This window comes from Callospermophilus lateralis, chromosome 14 (assembly GCF_048772815.1).
Source record: "Callospermophilus lateralis isolate mCalLat2 chromosome 14, mCalLat2.hap1, whole genome shotgun sequence".
Lineage (NCBI taxonomy): Eukaryota > Metazoa > Chordata > Mammalia > Rodentia > Sciuridae > Callospermophilus > Callospermophilus lateralis.
In genome coordinates this window covers 6,522,039-6,537,617 of record NC_135318.1, presented here as the reverse complement: position 1 = coordinate 6,537,617, position 15,579 = coordinate 6,522,039, and the positions used below count along the sequence as shown (strand labels likewise).

General features: G+C 46.5%; 1 protein-coding gene across 1 annotated transcript; it reads right to left on the bottom strand.

Moving 5' to 3' along the window:
- Window positions 1-7,800: 7,800 nt before the first annotated feature.
- Rrm2 (ribonucleotide reductase regulatory subunit M2) lies at window positions 7,801-14,735 on the bottom strand. The gene is made up of 10 exons (XM_076833117.2): window positions 14,611-14,735; window positions 14,461-14,535; window positions 13,989-14,132; window positions 13,618-13,734; window positions 12,816-12,949; window positions 11,254-11,348; window positions 11,005-11,138; window positions 9,827-9,931; window positions 9,632-9,745; window positions 7,801-9,529 (listed from the first exon to the last, which is right to left on the bottom strand). The coding sequence occupies exons 1-10, from the start codon at window positions 14,707-14,709 to the stop codon at window positions 9,377-9,379; spliced, it is 1,170 nt and encodes a 389-aa protein (XP_076689232.1). The 5' UTR covers window positions 14,710-14,735; the 3' UTR covers window positions 7,801-9,376.
- Window positions 14,736-15,579: the final 844 nt, after the last annotated feature.

The following is a 15,579-nucleotide window of genomic DNA, read 5'->3' as shown; positions in this document are numbered from 1 at the left end:
GACCACCTCTTTTTGCTGTCCTCCCTGATCCAGCAGCCTGGGCCACTCTGCCCTGTGCTCACACTACAGTTCCCACAGGGTCATCACCCCGACACCTGCCTGGGACTACCTTCTGCCTTCCCGACTGCATCCAGAGGACTTGAGCACACGCCTGCTGACGTGCCTGGGGGAAGATGACCCCCTGGATTCTACGGAAGCACAGATACAAATACTTCTAGAAGCTTTCCGTTCAGATGGAAGTAGAAGTCCTATGATTTCTCAACAACTTGGCTATTAAAAATAGGAATTCCACCTACACACCAGAAAGAGTTTGTCAGGGATCACTGAAGGGCTAGAATAGTAAGGTTGCTCACGGGTTGGGGACCCAGGAAGCTGCTGGGCTCAAAAGCTGAATGCTGTGAGAAGGCGGGCAGCTGTCTGCAGCTGGAGCTAGTCTGCGGCCCCAGAAACCTCCAGAAGCACAGGGATGCCAAATGGTTTTTTTTGCCAATAGTTCCATAAAACTCATGTCCCTGCCACATCACTTGAACATCTGCACAAGAACAGGTCACCAAGAAAACTGAGAACAACAACAACGGCACTAAGCAGAGCTGAGACCCCACCTCCGACCTTGGAAGAGCTCCGGGGGAAGCCCGGGTTGTCTGCTGCCATCCTGAGTCCTCAGAACAGAGCACAGGCCCAGCCCAGAGCTGGGGACACTCAAGGAAAGAAGAGTCAGTGTCGCCCAAGAACTCAGCCTTCAGTTCAACTTCCTGAAGCCCCTACCTGAAGCCCCAGCTGTCAGCCACCCCTGCAGCAGGCCTGGGATGAGCTGAGATGGGCACAGTCCTCCTGGATTGGAGGGGAATGCGGGAGGCGAGCCCCGCAGACAGACCACTCGCCGCGAGGGCCAAGGGCTCCAGTCAGACCTCGTTGGTCCCGTGTGAGAAGAGCTCCAGCTCCGGGAGGTTCCAGGAAAGGCGGGCAGGTGAGGCCATGAGGCACCTGGGCTCAGGGGGGCCTCAGGAGACTTGATGGCCGGCGTTTACCCACGTGGCACCTTCTGATTTGCTGCTGGAGCATTCTGGATGCTGTGTGTGCGACAGACTGGAGGAAAGCAAAAGTGGGACATGACCTGGCCGGGGTAGGGCCATAACCCACAGGGGACATGGCTGTGTGGCCACTCAGATGACGGGACAACAGGGCCAGGTAGGCAGGGGTGTGAGGCGAGGGAGCGGGAAGGTGGGAGCTCCCCCTCCTGGCCACATACAAAATAGCAACCGCCTGGGAATCCTGCAACGGGCCACTGGGGCCCACGGAGCTGGGAAACAGCAGACAACCCGTGTGCTGGGGAGATGTGAGCAGATTTGGGGTGCAATTTGGGGCCGTACCCGTGAGAGACCAAGTGGAAGCGTCTGAATGAACATCAGGGAAGTCAACCTGCACCGAGGAGAGTGGAGATTCCACAGGCGGTGCCCAGAGGCTGGGGGAAAGACCCTGGGAGGTGGGCCAAGAGCAAGGGAGACAGAAGGAGCGGCCAGAGCTCAGGACAGTCCTGCCAGAGTGAGGACTGAGCATGGCCACAGGGCCCAATACGTCTTGGTTCAGCATGCAGTCACCAAGCAGGCCGCCCAACTCTGGGCCAGTGCCTCTTCTTGCCGGCTGTGTGGCTCTGGATAAGTCACTTAGCCTGTCTGTGTCTGCCGTCCCTCAACTGTGAAGGGACGTTATGAAGAGCAAATGATAAGAACACAAGTTCATAGACTGCCGCTTGGCCACAGTGCGCACTACATAAATGGTAGGTAGTCCAGCCATCTCAGGGACAGTGTCAGAGGCGAGGTGGAGGAAGAAGACACCATGTGAGGGCACGTGAGTGGGTGGCAGCAGGTGCAGATGCCTCCTTCCTTGGAGAGGTCAGATCAGGCAAAGCTGGACAGGCAGACTGGCTGGCTCAAAGGCAGGCAAGCCACCTGCCAAAGTGACAATGCAGGAGGACAGAGAGAAGCCACGAGTTGGGGGCTGGGAAACCTCCCCCTGGTCCACCCTCCCTGTATTCCAGCACTGTCCCCCAACAGGCAGGGACCCTGACTCTCCTTTGTCCCTCCGCAGATGAAGCCCCTCAGACCCAAACTAAGCTGTTTCCCAGGGACGGGACGTGGCTCTTCACTAAGGCAGACCCCAACATGCCTGGCTGGCCACCCAGGCTACTGAGGTTTGGGGGTGACTAGCTGCCCAAGGCCATGGTGGGAAGCAATAAAGCAGGTATGTGCTCAGCAGCACCCCCATCTCTGTGCCCAGCCCCTGAACCCCTGACGCAGGTTGGGGTCAGGAGGGTGTGCTGAGAACTGGCATTTCTAGCAAACACCAGAGGACCTTGATGCTTCTGGTCCTGGTCCACTGTTTGGGACGCTGCTCATGGTGGCTCCATTTTCAAGCCCCTCTGGTTCTGCTACCCTTCTGCCCACACTGAATATAAGTAGTTCTGGGCTCGGGACCAAGTAGGACCAGAGACACCGTAGACTCACCTCTGGAAGCAGTCTAGGGGTCCTCCCACGAACGGTGGGGAAAGGAAAAGAAGCCCATGTTGGTAGGAGACCCAGATGTAGCCACAGGCTGGGTCCCAAGCCCTGGCCTCAGGCACTGCTATTCCGGCCCCAAATCCTTCCTGCAGGGCCCGACACTGAAGGTTCTTTTTTTTTTATTATTATTATTTTTTTTAAGTATCATTTCTTTTCCTTTTTTTTTTTTTTTTTATTGACAATGGACCTTTATTTTTACTTATTTATATGCAGTGCGAAAATTGAACCCAGGGCCTCACACATGCCAGGCAAGTGCTCTACCACTGAGTCCCAGCCCAGCCCCACTGAAGGTTCCAGGGTAGAGGATCCAGGGTGAAGGAATGAAGGTCCCGTGAAGGAGTTGAGGCACACGGTGGACAGTGAGAAATGGAAGCAGCCAGGTCCAAAGGAAGACAAGTCCCTATGTTCTAGAAAGTTCTGCATCTTGCTTCCGGTTCCCCAGAGGCCCACGGAAATTCCGTGGTCTGGAAACTCCCCGGGACAGAGCAAGGCAGAATTCTAGGACACAGAGGAGGTCCAGTGCCTCCTTTTCCTACCAGAGAGAAAGAGTCACCAAGAAAAATGGGGACACGTGACCCCCAAGTCCTCTTCTCTGCCCCACCAAGGGGGGCCTGCTGCCAGCTCACTGGCTCCCACCCCAGTGGCTGAAGTCTTCTTCTAGATGCTGCCACACAAACCTTTTTAAAATGCAAAACCGTCTAATATACCAAGGGGGGAGAGGAGCTTATGAAATGTAAATCAAATTTCTCTTTGCAAGGCAGACCCATCACCCACTGCCTCCAACATCCTGAATGTTCTCTTAGAAATCAAACCCAGAGCTTTTGCCAATCATTTCCCTTTTTAAAAAAATATTTATTTTTTAGCTTTTAGGTGGACACAATATCTTTATTCAACTTTTACATGGTGCCGAGAATCGAACCCAGTGCCTCACGCATGCCAGGTGAGCGTGCTACCACATCCCCACATCCCCAGCCCAGTTTGCCAATAATTTCTACTTATCGAGTATCTCAAATCATGCCAGACCAACCCTCTAGAGACAAAAGTGGATCTGGGGACAAGGAGGGACCAACTAGCATAAAATCAAACCCAAGAACGAAGGGAAGGACAAGGGAGGACAGTGAGTAAACAAACACATCAACTCAAGGGGACAGAGTCAGAACCAAGACAAGACACTGTCCCCTGAGTCACTGGGCCCAGGCCTCCCCCAGTCCCTGGGGAGGCAGACTTATAAGGTAACCCCAAACACACTGCAGAGGCCACGCCTCTCTGGTTTTTAGTGCTCTATTTTCCCAGGTGATCAGTTATTCTTTAGGTCAATGACTTCTTTCTTTCTTTTTTTTGATGACTTCTTTATTTTTTATAATAATCTGCCCTAAGGAATACTGAATCTCATGGTCTTTAGGCTTTTATTCCCTAAAAGCCTGGAAGCTATATCTCAATGACTTATTTCTAGTGAGTCTTTTTGTCTTGAAGTCTTTTCCTTAGAACACCATTGTTCAGTATGAGTTGGGATTTTTTTTTTCCCATCTTTTCCCATCCCTGTACATTCTTATGTGTGTGATTTTTGGGAAATAATTGAGTTAGAATTTTTTAAATTAAACCTGAAGATTTTATCTTTTGTTAATTTACACCATTTACGTTTATTGTGCTGGTAAATTTTATTTCTGCCATCTTATTTTGTGCTTTCCATTACCGTGCTTTTTCTTTGCCCCACCCCATCTTTTCTGTCTTGTACTAAACCAACCAAGCTCTACATTCCAAAGCTGTTCTTCCAGTTGTTACCTTTTCATTTTGAACTATGTAAAACTCAAAATGAACCAAGGTCACCCTATCTCTAGCCTCCCAATAGCACAAAGCCCTTAGTATTCTCTAATTCCACCTTTCACTATTCTCGGCTGTAACTGTCCACTATTGTAGTTCGCTTGGTTTCTCAATGGTTTAGATTCACCGCAAGTTTACCAGTTTCTCTGTTCACCACCATCCTCTGGGCTCAGTTCTTGTCTTCCTTAAAGGATATTCTTTAGTGATTTTTTTGGGTGGGTGTATGGAAATGATTTTTTAAAAAAACTTTGAAAATGTATTTCTCTTCTTAATACCAGTTAAGCTCAATAATTTTTTCAGCATTTAAAAGATTCCATGATTTTTTGACTCCTATTGAAAGTTTCTGCTTAAAGATCCTTCCTCTTTAAGTACATACCTGTGAATTTACTTTAGTGAACTTTGTTCACGTTTGGCAATTTGACTCCTGAGAGCCTAGGTATGGATCCTTTATCTGATTTGAGATTCCTTTGGACTCTCCTGCTTCTGAGGATGAAGCAATCAGTGCTGGAAGGCCATTAGTCATACCTCTTCATTCCCTCCCTTAGGAGGCGGGATTGGAGATTGAACCCACAGGCACTTTACCACTGAGCTACAGCCCCAGGCCCTTCTATTTTGAGGCAGGGTCTAAGTGGCTGAGGCTGGTCTTGAACTTACAAGTCTTCCAGCCTTAACCTCCCAAATAGCTGGGATTACAGGTGTGTACCACCACACCCAGGTCAATCCTGTATGCTCAACCTGTTATCTGAAGTTCTTAGGATTTTTATACCCATTGCTGCATGTGGTTCATTTCCTTGTTTTATAATTTAGGATCATAGGCCCCATCTGTGGGAATCAAATGTAGCAGTGTTGGGACTAAGTACTGACCAATTTTAATTTATTTTCTGAGTTCTTGGATTATAAATCTGTGAAAGGTACAGCCTGAAATTTTTAATTTTTGAATCCAGGAAGATTCAAACACTTATTCTTTTTAATATTTATTTTTTAGGTGTAGTTGGACACAATATCTTTATTTATTCATTTTTATGTGGTGCCAAGGATCGAACCCAGGGCCTTGCCCGTGCTAGGTGACTACTCTACTGCTGAGCCACAACCCCAGCCCAAAACTCTTACTCTTGATTCATTCATTTGTGTATTTGGTCAACAAACATTTTTTGGGGGGAAAAAAAAAAAACCTAACCCTCTACTTTGTGCCATGAGGTTACTGTCCAGTTCCCACTAAGCTGGTTCCTGGCTTTTTAGGGAAGTTCTAGCCCCAAACCCTCCCTTTTGTAGGTCAACCCTTGCACATTCAAGCCGTGTTAGCCCCTCACCCTTCTATTTCCCCAAGAGACTAACCACCACTTGCAGGGTGCTCTGATAGGCTTCCAGGGTCACTTGTGTCCTGCATCTGGAAACCCCCCTCAGCAAGCCATCACCCACTTAACTTTCTGTTACTGATCATTGAAGCAAGAGGGTTCTCAGGTCATCTTGGTCTCTTGTCTGTAGAGCTCAGCCCAAGGTGAGTGTGGTTACTGAGCCTTCCAATAGCAACGGGTCAGCTAGCAGGTGTAAAAATGTTCTGATGTGACACTTCCCCTCTCGGGGGGTACAAGGAGGCAACGCTGATGTGTCCTCTTTCTCTGGTGCCCAAACAGAAACCAAGAGATGCAACCATGCAACCCTCTGCTTCAAAACTGCAGCCCCTCACCAATGAGCCCTGATCCTCCATGACACGCAGAAACCACCAGGCAGCTGTTCAGGCAGATGACGTGATAAACTCATGACCTTGCTTTATGAGTTCTTTTTCCCCCCAGTTATCAGGGGGGAAAACCCAGGGCCTCACCGTTAGGCAAATGCTTTACCCCTGAGATATACCCCCAGCCCAGGCAGTGTCTGGCAGACAGAGGGGTAAGTTTCATGGGCCTGCTCTCAGCAGCCAGGCTCAACACTGAGCATGAGCAGGGCCCTAATTGTTCACATGCGATGAAATGTAACCCTGAGGTCAGCAAGTCTGGAGTTGACACAAATCAGAAAACACATCCAGTTAAAACTGAGCAGGGTGCCTTTCACAGAAGTAGGGTCAAAGCACTGGTATTTTAAAAAAGCTCCCAGGAAACCCAGCATACCCCAAGCTGAAAAGATAGCACCTTTGGGTACAAAGGCAAAACCTTCTACTGTGTAACTCTGAGTTCACCTTATCCAAGGCGGAGTTACCACCCCAAACACTTCAGCTCCCACCGGATTACTTCCTCATTTGCCAGTCACTCATCCTTCAAAGCTGTGCTGAGGTGTGGAAATGGACAAAAACTTGTCCCCTCCCATAACCTCAGAAAGCAGGAACAGCAGATCCCAAGACTCATCACACCAGTGGCCCCACTGCAGAGAACAGTCACCCTCTCCACTAGGCCAATCCTACCTAGTGCCAGCGGCTCAGCATTCTGTGCTGCCCCTTTGCAAATCTGGCTCCACATCCCTGCCACCTTCTAACACTTCAGACCTATTTACCTGGTTTTTCCTCTTGAGGAGTAAAACTCCAGAGGTTGGAGTTCCTCCTGGCTCATGGCCCCATCTCCAGGCTGAGGACAGTACATGACCAGGCGGCTTTGTAGCAGAATGATGGGCTGGAGACCCAGGGGTGCAGCATGCAAGGACTGGCTAGCTTGGGGACAGACAGGAGTGAGTTCTAAAAGGCTTTAGGAAGGTAGGTGGGACTGTCAGGAAAAGGATTTGACAGGTACAGACCAGAAACCCCACAGAAGCCCACAGGTCAGCTGGGTGAGGGGGAGGCGCTCAGCCCCATGTTTTGAGATGGGAACGAATGCAGGGGCCCAGGAGTGGTTAGCCCATCGCTGTCAGAAATCGTTCTGTTCCCAAATCCCACCTGCAGTGCAGCTGCTGCTGCTTCTGGGCCTTCTAGGTACCCTGTGCCAGAATGAGTACAAGGGAAATACCTCCCCCAGAACAGATGAAAAGCAGATTTGCAAGCCTTTATGAAAAATGCTTTTTCTTCCTCAACTAAAATGTAAATTTTGCCAATCAAGGAACTGACATAAGAACAGTTTCATTTCAATCATTTAACACTTGTGCAGTATTCAGCGTTAGTCAACAATGAAATGCTTCATGCTGAGAGTTTCCCTTTAAACAGATTAGGAAACAATCTGAGTTGAGAGAAATGAATTCCCACATTACTGAGCTGATGGGAGGTAGAATCCTAAAATCACTTCCCAACTTACATCTGGCAATGCAAGGCAAAGGGTTCATTTTAGTGTCACACAAGGGTAAGGGCAATATAACCCAAATTTATTAACTTTAAACAACAATAATTTAAGATACAAGAGTCCCATATTATAGGAATTAAAAGACTATACAATAAAAGGAAACTGACAAATGGTCAGCTAATACACAACCCAATCAGTTAACAAACAGGGCCAAAGATCAATACAAGTCATGCACCATCTTCTGTGTAACACCTTGGTTTTTTTATTTCAAAGATAAATTGATCTAAACTGGCTGTTAACTATACCCCTACCTGAAATTAACATTTGAATGGAACAAATTTGCAGGGAAATGGATGGCATTAGAGCAGATTATGCTAAATGAAGCTAGCCAATCCCTTAAACAAATGCCAAATGTCTTCTTTGATATAAAGAGAGTAACTAAGAACAGAGTAGGAACCTAGAGCATGAGAAGATTAACATTAAACAGGGATGAGAGGTGGGAGGGAAAGGGAGAGAGAAGGGAAATTGCATGGAAATGGAAGGAGACCCTCAGGGGTATACAAAATTACATACAAGAGGAAGTGAGGGGAAAGGGAAAAAAATATAAGGGGGAGAAATGAATTACAGTAGAGGGGGTAGAGAGAGAAGGGGGGGTGAGAGGGGGGATAGTAGAGGATAGGAAAGGCAGCAGAATACAACAGACACTAGTATGGCAATATGTAAATCAATGGATGTGTAACTGATGTGATTCTGCAATCTGTATACAGGGTAAAAATGGGAGTTCATATCCCACTTGAATCAAAGTGTGAAATATGATATATCAAGAACTATGTAATGTTTTGAAAAACGAACAATAAAAATTAATTTAAAAAAAAAGAAATAAACATAACATCTAGGAGAGCCAATTTCAGTTCTGGTTTCACCACTATTATTAGGAAAGCTGAGACAGGTCACTTTGTCTTAAGGACGACCTGAAAATACTATTAAGTCTTTTCACACCAAGTAGAAATTGAGGAAAGTACAACCTGAGAAACAATGATACTGTTCCTCACATGTCACTGGGTCACTTGCAGTCACCCAAATCACACCTCAATTCCCAGTGACTTAAGTTAGAAGCTCCTTGCCCTGAAACACATCATTCTTCAGTTGAGCAAGACATGCTGACACCCTACCTGGGGTCCAGAGTAAAATACACAAATCATCTTCTATTGGCACCAACTGACTATCTACATACACACAGGACTGACTTAAAAGTCTATTAAATTCTTCAGTTCATTAAAGAAAACAAAATCTAAATTACATGCTTAGTCAACACAAGTTTAACTTTAGTTCAGTGAATTTTGAATTGGCCATTAGTGGTAAATACAACACTTTGCATTTGTTGTAGAAACCAAACAAATCAGGCTTTTCCCTTGACAATACAATGTTCATTTGTGTGTAAAGTGCCAGTTTTATTTACAAACTAGTTAAGTAAACTTTAAAGTCTTCTTTGTAGCAGTGAGACTAACATCTGAACTGTCTGGTGGTTGTAAATGTTCAATCCTGCTGGGGCAGGCTTGCTTGAGGGTCCCTCACTTTGAAGCCGGATGGTCATCATTAGTGCTGGGAAGCTGGACAGCCTGCTTGCCAAAGCCAACAAGAATTCTGAGGTAGCTACACGGTTTTTAGATGCCATTAATGAACGTATGGACAATGGTGTAGCTGGTGGATTCATTTTAGCTGATTTTGGGGGATGGCAGGTAGGTGATAAGGGAGGGGGGAAAAAAAAATCAGCCAAATAAAAGCACATCTTCTGTTCATTTAAAAGTCCGCATCCAAGGTAAAAGAATTATCTGTTGGATTCGACATCACTCCCATCCTCTGATACTCGCCTACTCTCTTCTCAAAGAAGTTAGTCTTCCCTTCTAGTGAAATATTCTCCATAAAGTCAAATGGATTTTCTACTTTGAAAACCTGAAAAAGTTCACATCAAGACATAAGTACCAAAAAAAAAAAAGACCCTAAGTACAAAACTCCAATTCAAAAGAAGCGGAAGACTAAAAAACAATGCTTTACCTTGTTAAAGCCCAGCTCCAGCATAAGCCTATCTGCCACAAATTCAATGTACTGCTTCATCAAAGTGCAATTCATCCCAATTAGCTTCACAGGCAAGGCTTCTGTGAGGAACTCCTAGAGACAAAGAAGAATTTGAGTACCCCAGGCATGAAGATATCCTCAAGCAAGCACCAGTGACCCTCACCTAGCACCCACCTGTTCTATCCTGACAGCATTGATAATTATTTCTTTTACTCTCTGCTCTGATGGTTTGTGCAGCAGGTGTTTGAACATCAGGCAGGCAAAGTCACAGTGTAAACCCTAGAAGAAAGTCAGAATTCTATTGTTAACATGGAATATGAATTGCTTCATTCTTTCCTGTATCCTCATACAACTTGCCTGGCCACAATGAGAGCACATCAACTGTGGACTGTCAAGAGGACAATGAATGACTGTCCACTCTGCTGATGTCAATGAGGCAGACCTCAGCCCCACCCAAGGCTCTCAAAGCTGCCCGCTAGGTAACAGGCCAGGCCTTTTCCTCACTGCCATCCCCCAAAATCAGCTAAAATGAATCCACCAGCTACACCATTGTCCATACGTTCATTAATGGCATCTAAAAAACCGTGTAGCTACCTCAGAATCCTTGTTGGCTTTGGCAAGCAGGCTGTCCAGCTTCCCAGAGGGACAGGGCAGTTAGCTTTTAGATGCTCAAGAACTAAGGATGCAATTTCAAGTGAAACAAATCTGAAAATCTGAGTGCATTAAACCAAATAAGCTCCAGTTTATCTTCCTACAAGGGAAGATCAGCTGTTTGATCTGCCCATTGGGCTCCAGAAATGGGAGGGTTCATACTCCTTGCCCTTCTGATGCGATTTAAACCGGACAGTCTGGGCATCTCCACCTTCCTTTCCTCAGTTTAATCCAAGTGCCTTTAAAGGCAAACTGGAACCAAGTGGATTACTTCATCAGGAAGCTTACCAAACTTTGAAATATAGTAGGCTCCATGAACCCAACTACCATGTACACTATAATACACCCATAAAAGATAAAAGTCGATTAAAAGTAAAAAAAAAAAAAAAAAAAATACATGCACGTACAGAATCACAGAATACCAAACAAAATAAATACTCCCCAAAATCCCATCAAGTACTCTTAGTTTTGTGCTCTTAACATAATAGGTATGTGCATAGGAATGTATTATACTGAAAATGAGTAAAATATTGAGTACACAAAGCACTTCATTCTTTTCTGAGTATGTATGCAGCTGAACTCTTAAATGTGGAGGTGATGCCATTTGATAACCTGGGACCTGACCTTCAGTGAACACAAGGGTGGGCCTAAGAGTTGCAGGTATTTGGGGTGCCACTTTAGCCAGTTTGATTTAGACTCACCTCATCTCTGCTAATAAGTTCATTGGAAAATGTGAGGCCAGGCATCAGTCCTCGTTTCTTGAGCCAGAATATTGATGCAAAAGAACCAGAAAAGAAGATTCCCTCCACAGCAGCAAAGGCTACAACACGTTCTCCTGTTGAAGAGTTAATATCAAAATGTTCTTTGTGAACAACTGTTGGTATTCACAGGAGGCCAACAGCCCAGTAAAAAAGAAGCCCAGGTTTAACTAGGACCAAGGGCTTCCTTACCATAGGTAGCCTCTTTGTCCCCAATCCAACGCAAGGCCCAATCGGCTTTCTTCTTCACACAAGGCATTGTTTCAATGGCATTGAAGAGAAATTCCCTGTAGGTATAGTAATATATCATGAGCAATGATGGTGAAGAACTGACCCCAAACTTCTAAACAAGAGCACTAGGTTAAAGGTCAAATGTAAGGGTTTACCAATTCTCTCCCCCAAAGGAAGGACTCAAAAATTTTTTTTTCCTTTTTACTAGTCTGCTTTTCCCTCCAGACTTAAAAAAAACTCAACATTCATTTGACTCATGTTACACACAAATTTAGGTATTCTTTAGTTCATATTGAGCTCCAACGTCTACTTACACTAAAACTCAGTCCTTTATACCAGGATTATCTATTTTTACAGTGCTGGGGATTGAACCCAAGCCCTCACGTGGTAAGCAATCTGAGTTCTACTCCCAGTCCTTTCACAGATTTTACTGAAGATGCCCAGGATGGCCTAGAACTTTCAATCCACCGGCTTCAGCCTTCTGCATAGCTGGAATTCCAGGCATTCACCACTAGACCTGGCTCTCCAGAACTTATGGGCTTCATCATTTCAAATCAACATGCCCTACCTTCTTTAAATTTAAAGAACCATAAAATCTTAACTGCTATGCTAACTACTATCCCACTAAATGGATAGTCCTATCAAAGACTACACTGGGTACATTAGCTGGGCCAATTGCCAACTGTATAATTAAACCAAGAAGGTATCCTTACCACCACTCTCTGCCTCCCATTTATTCTGGGGTCCACTTGGAGTACAATGACATCCCTGCCTCTCCTTCCCAGATGACCTTGTTATCTGAGGCCAGTCATCAGCACCAAGCCAGCTTCATTCTCCTTGCATCTCAATGTCCACTTCCACTCAAAACCTCAGCCCGCCTCTTGATTTTGAGGATTAACCACCAGACCTCCCTGACCATATTTACCCCCTTTGGGTAACTTACCCAAATTTCTATCTATAAACATGTCCAAATCTCTTTACACCCAAAGAATTTCTTCAAACAACCCATTGCTGACGTCCTCTTCTCTCCAATCTCCAAAACATAAATGGACCTTAAGCTACCTTTATTTTTCTACGATCCCCTAATGCAAACTAATTTCAGCTCAACTATCCTCCCTGTGCCTAAATTAATCTTATGGCTCAAAGCTGTCCATATTATGTCTAGATCTTAATTTTCTGTACTATATTACAAACTTCCTAAGAGGTAAGTTACATCTTTATCCTTCCTTATCACCCTGTCCCAACCCTACTCTATAAGTACAATAAATTTGCCAAACCTCAACATTAGTTTTTCACTCAACCTCTAAAGATGTTTTTCAAAAGAAAACATTAGATTTTTACATAGTATACTTCTAACTCTAATAAAGTGAATTTAGGCCCCTTATTCAGAGCAAACATGACCATGGGTGCTAGAAGTTTATGACAATCTGCTTAGTCATTCTAGAAACATTTTTATCCCTTTGAAAAAACTTGAAGTTATTAAGGGAATCCAAAACATCCTGGCATACCATTTGAATACCCACCTTTCTTTGGGGTCTTTAATGTAAGTATCAATAAGGAGACTATACATTTCAGAATGTATGTTTTCCATGGCAATTTGGAAGCCATAGAAACAGCGGGCTTCTGTAATTTGAACTTCTTGGCTAAATCGCTCCACCTAGTGGTAAAACACATCAAAAGTTTGAGGAAAAAAGTTGGCGGGAAGTCAGTCAATGGATACTAGTAGCATCAGTCAATTCTTTGTATCTTAAAAGGTTTGCTTCTTTCAAATTGTCACAATTCTGTGATAAGCAAAACATTTTATATCATATGCTCAATTTATAGATCAAGAAAGGAAACAGATAACTCCTATTTTATAAGATTTCTATGAACAGTAATTATTGATTCATTCCTTACTAAATCATTTCAAGAAAGACCCACTACTGATGCAGGGCACAATGGCACATGCCTATAATCTCAGCAGAAGAAGACTGAGGCAAGAGAATCACAAGTTCAAAGCCAGCCTCAGCAACTTAATAGAGGCACCAACTCAAAAAAAAAAAAAAAAAAAGATCTATGCAACCCAAATGTTAAAACAGCAAGCCACAAAAAGGTGAGAGCAAATGTGGCATCTACAGGGAATACATGTATTACTGCCACTTATAATGGAAGGGGGGGATACCATAAACTGCAAAGTGTTGCAAAACAGGAAATGCCATGTAATATAAGGTCTACTTGTACATGCATATACGCTCACTGTATGGGAAAAAAAAAAAAAAATCAAGATGAGAAAAGCACACTAGTTCTAACTTAAATCTTTAAAAGTGAAGACTTTTTCACACTCACCAGATTCTCATTTACTATGCCATCACTTGCTGCAAAGAAAGCCAGAACGTGGGATATAAAATATCTCTCCTCAGGCTTCAGGGATTCCCAGTGCTGAATGTCCTTGGAAAGATCCACCTGACATTTGGAAGTTCACAACAGTTAGTATTAGGGGAAAGATTCAAGTGTGCAAGAGCTCACAAATACATACTCTAATTTTTTTTTTAAGTCCACTACACCATTTGATCACTAAACTCTTCACGTCCAGATTCCCTTTGCCAGTGAGTGCATCTAGCATCCTCAGTGGAATGTGGTTGATGTCAAACCAGTTATAAGTGCCCTGTAGGGGTCTTTTAGGGTCAAAGCAGTGGCCAGTTCCTGAATGTGATTACCTCCTCGGCTGTCCAAAAGGAAGCCTCAGCTTTCTTATACATCTGCCAGATATCATGGTATTCGATAGGAAAGATGACAAAGCGGCGGGGGTTCTCTCTCAGTAGTGGTTCATCCTCCACGCTGGGGGCAGGTACTTTAGTTTTCTGTTGGGAAAAATTGGTTAAAAAAAAAAAAAAGTGTTGAGCGGACCACATGAAATTGCCATTTCCTCTGGTCAAATTATCGGGAATTTCATGTGGCTCAATGCATAACCATTAGCTGTCACTTTGCTTTCCATTTGCACAGGAGGACCACAGGACCCATGGGGGCACTTTGGCGGGAAAGGGCCGGGGGGAGGGGAGCAGGCCCCACAGCTGAGGAGACAATGCTGCTTTGGCGCCAAGCGCGGGCTCCTGGGGACGCCCCCTGTCGGCGGCGCCACTGGCCCCCGGAGAGCTCGGACCCTTCTCGCACCCCACGCCGGCCACTCACCGGCTCCTCCGGATCCTGGAAGATCCTCCTCGCGGTCTTGCTGGCCAGGACGCGGGTCGCGTTGAGGGTCGGGGGCTGCGGGGAGACGCACGTGAGCGATGGCGGGAGCCCCCAACCCTCCTCCAAGGACCAGCTCCGGCGGGCACTCACCGTGTTCTCCTTGTCGGCCAGGCTGAGCCTCTTCAGCGGCGAGAGCTGCAGCTGCTGCTGGTCTGCGATGGTGGCGAGTGGCGCGCGGACTGAGAGCATGGTGGTGGCGGTGGCAGACGTGGAGACGGTAGTGACCGAAGCGGCTAAGCAGGACCCCGAACACTAGCGGCGCTGCCAGCCCTCGCTCTTTAAATCCCCCGCCCGACTGCGCGCGCAGGGGGCAGGGCCCGGAGCTGGGCTCTTCCCATTGGAGGATCCCGGCCCCGCCCCGCCCCCGCGGCGCGCGGGAGATTCAAGCGCCGAGCGGGAGTGCTCACCTCGCCCCGAGTTCTGGAACGCGGGTCGGGCGGGGACGCCGGGGCCCTTCCCTCGCGAGCTGCTGGCACAAAGACGGCAGCCCGGGGCGTGTCGGCGGCCGTGGCGCGCGCGGGCACTCGCTGGACCGGAACCGTTTGGGATTGCGAGAGGCGCCGCGATTGGAGCCCGCCAGGAGCGCGAGGGGACTACCACCCCGCAGCCCCACCTCTCAGCAAACGTCTCCGAACCTGCCTGCCGCGGGCTCAGGGCTTTGCAAAGGAGGTTGGTGCACACACGCCTGAAAAATGCTCCCGGCTGCGGCAGAAGCGTGGCCACGACCCTTTAGACTTGAGTCCCTGGGGTGGGGGTGCGAAGGTGCTGGGATCCGACAAATGATCTGGGGTTCGGCGGTGATCCGGCAGCCTAACCGCCGCCGAACCCCGCAGTTCCAGCTGGCGTGACCTGATTTCTTAAGGACTCGCTGTCCGCATTGGTAAACGGGATTAATAAAGTGAGAATGGTGTTACATGAGATCCCTCCTGTAAAATGGGCAGGCCTTTGTACACCTTCAAACTAACCGAATAACCGAATGACAGAGCGAGGCTCTTGGTGCAGTTCCCTTCCCTTTCTCCAGTCAGACCACTGTCCCCTGAGTCGCACTTGTTTAAAAAC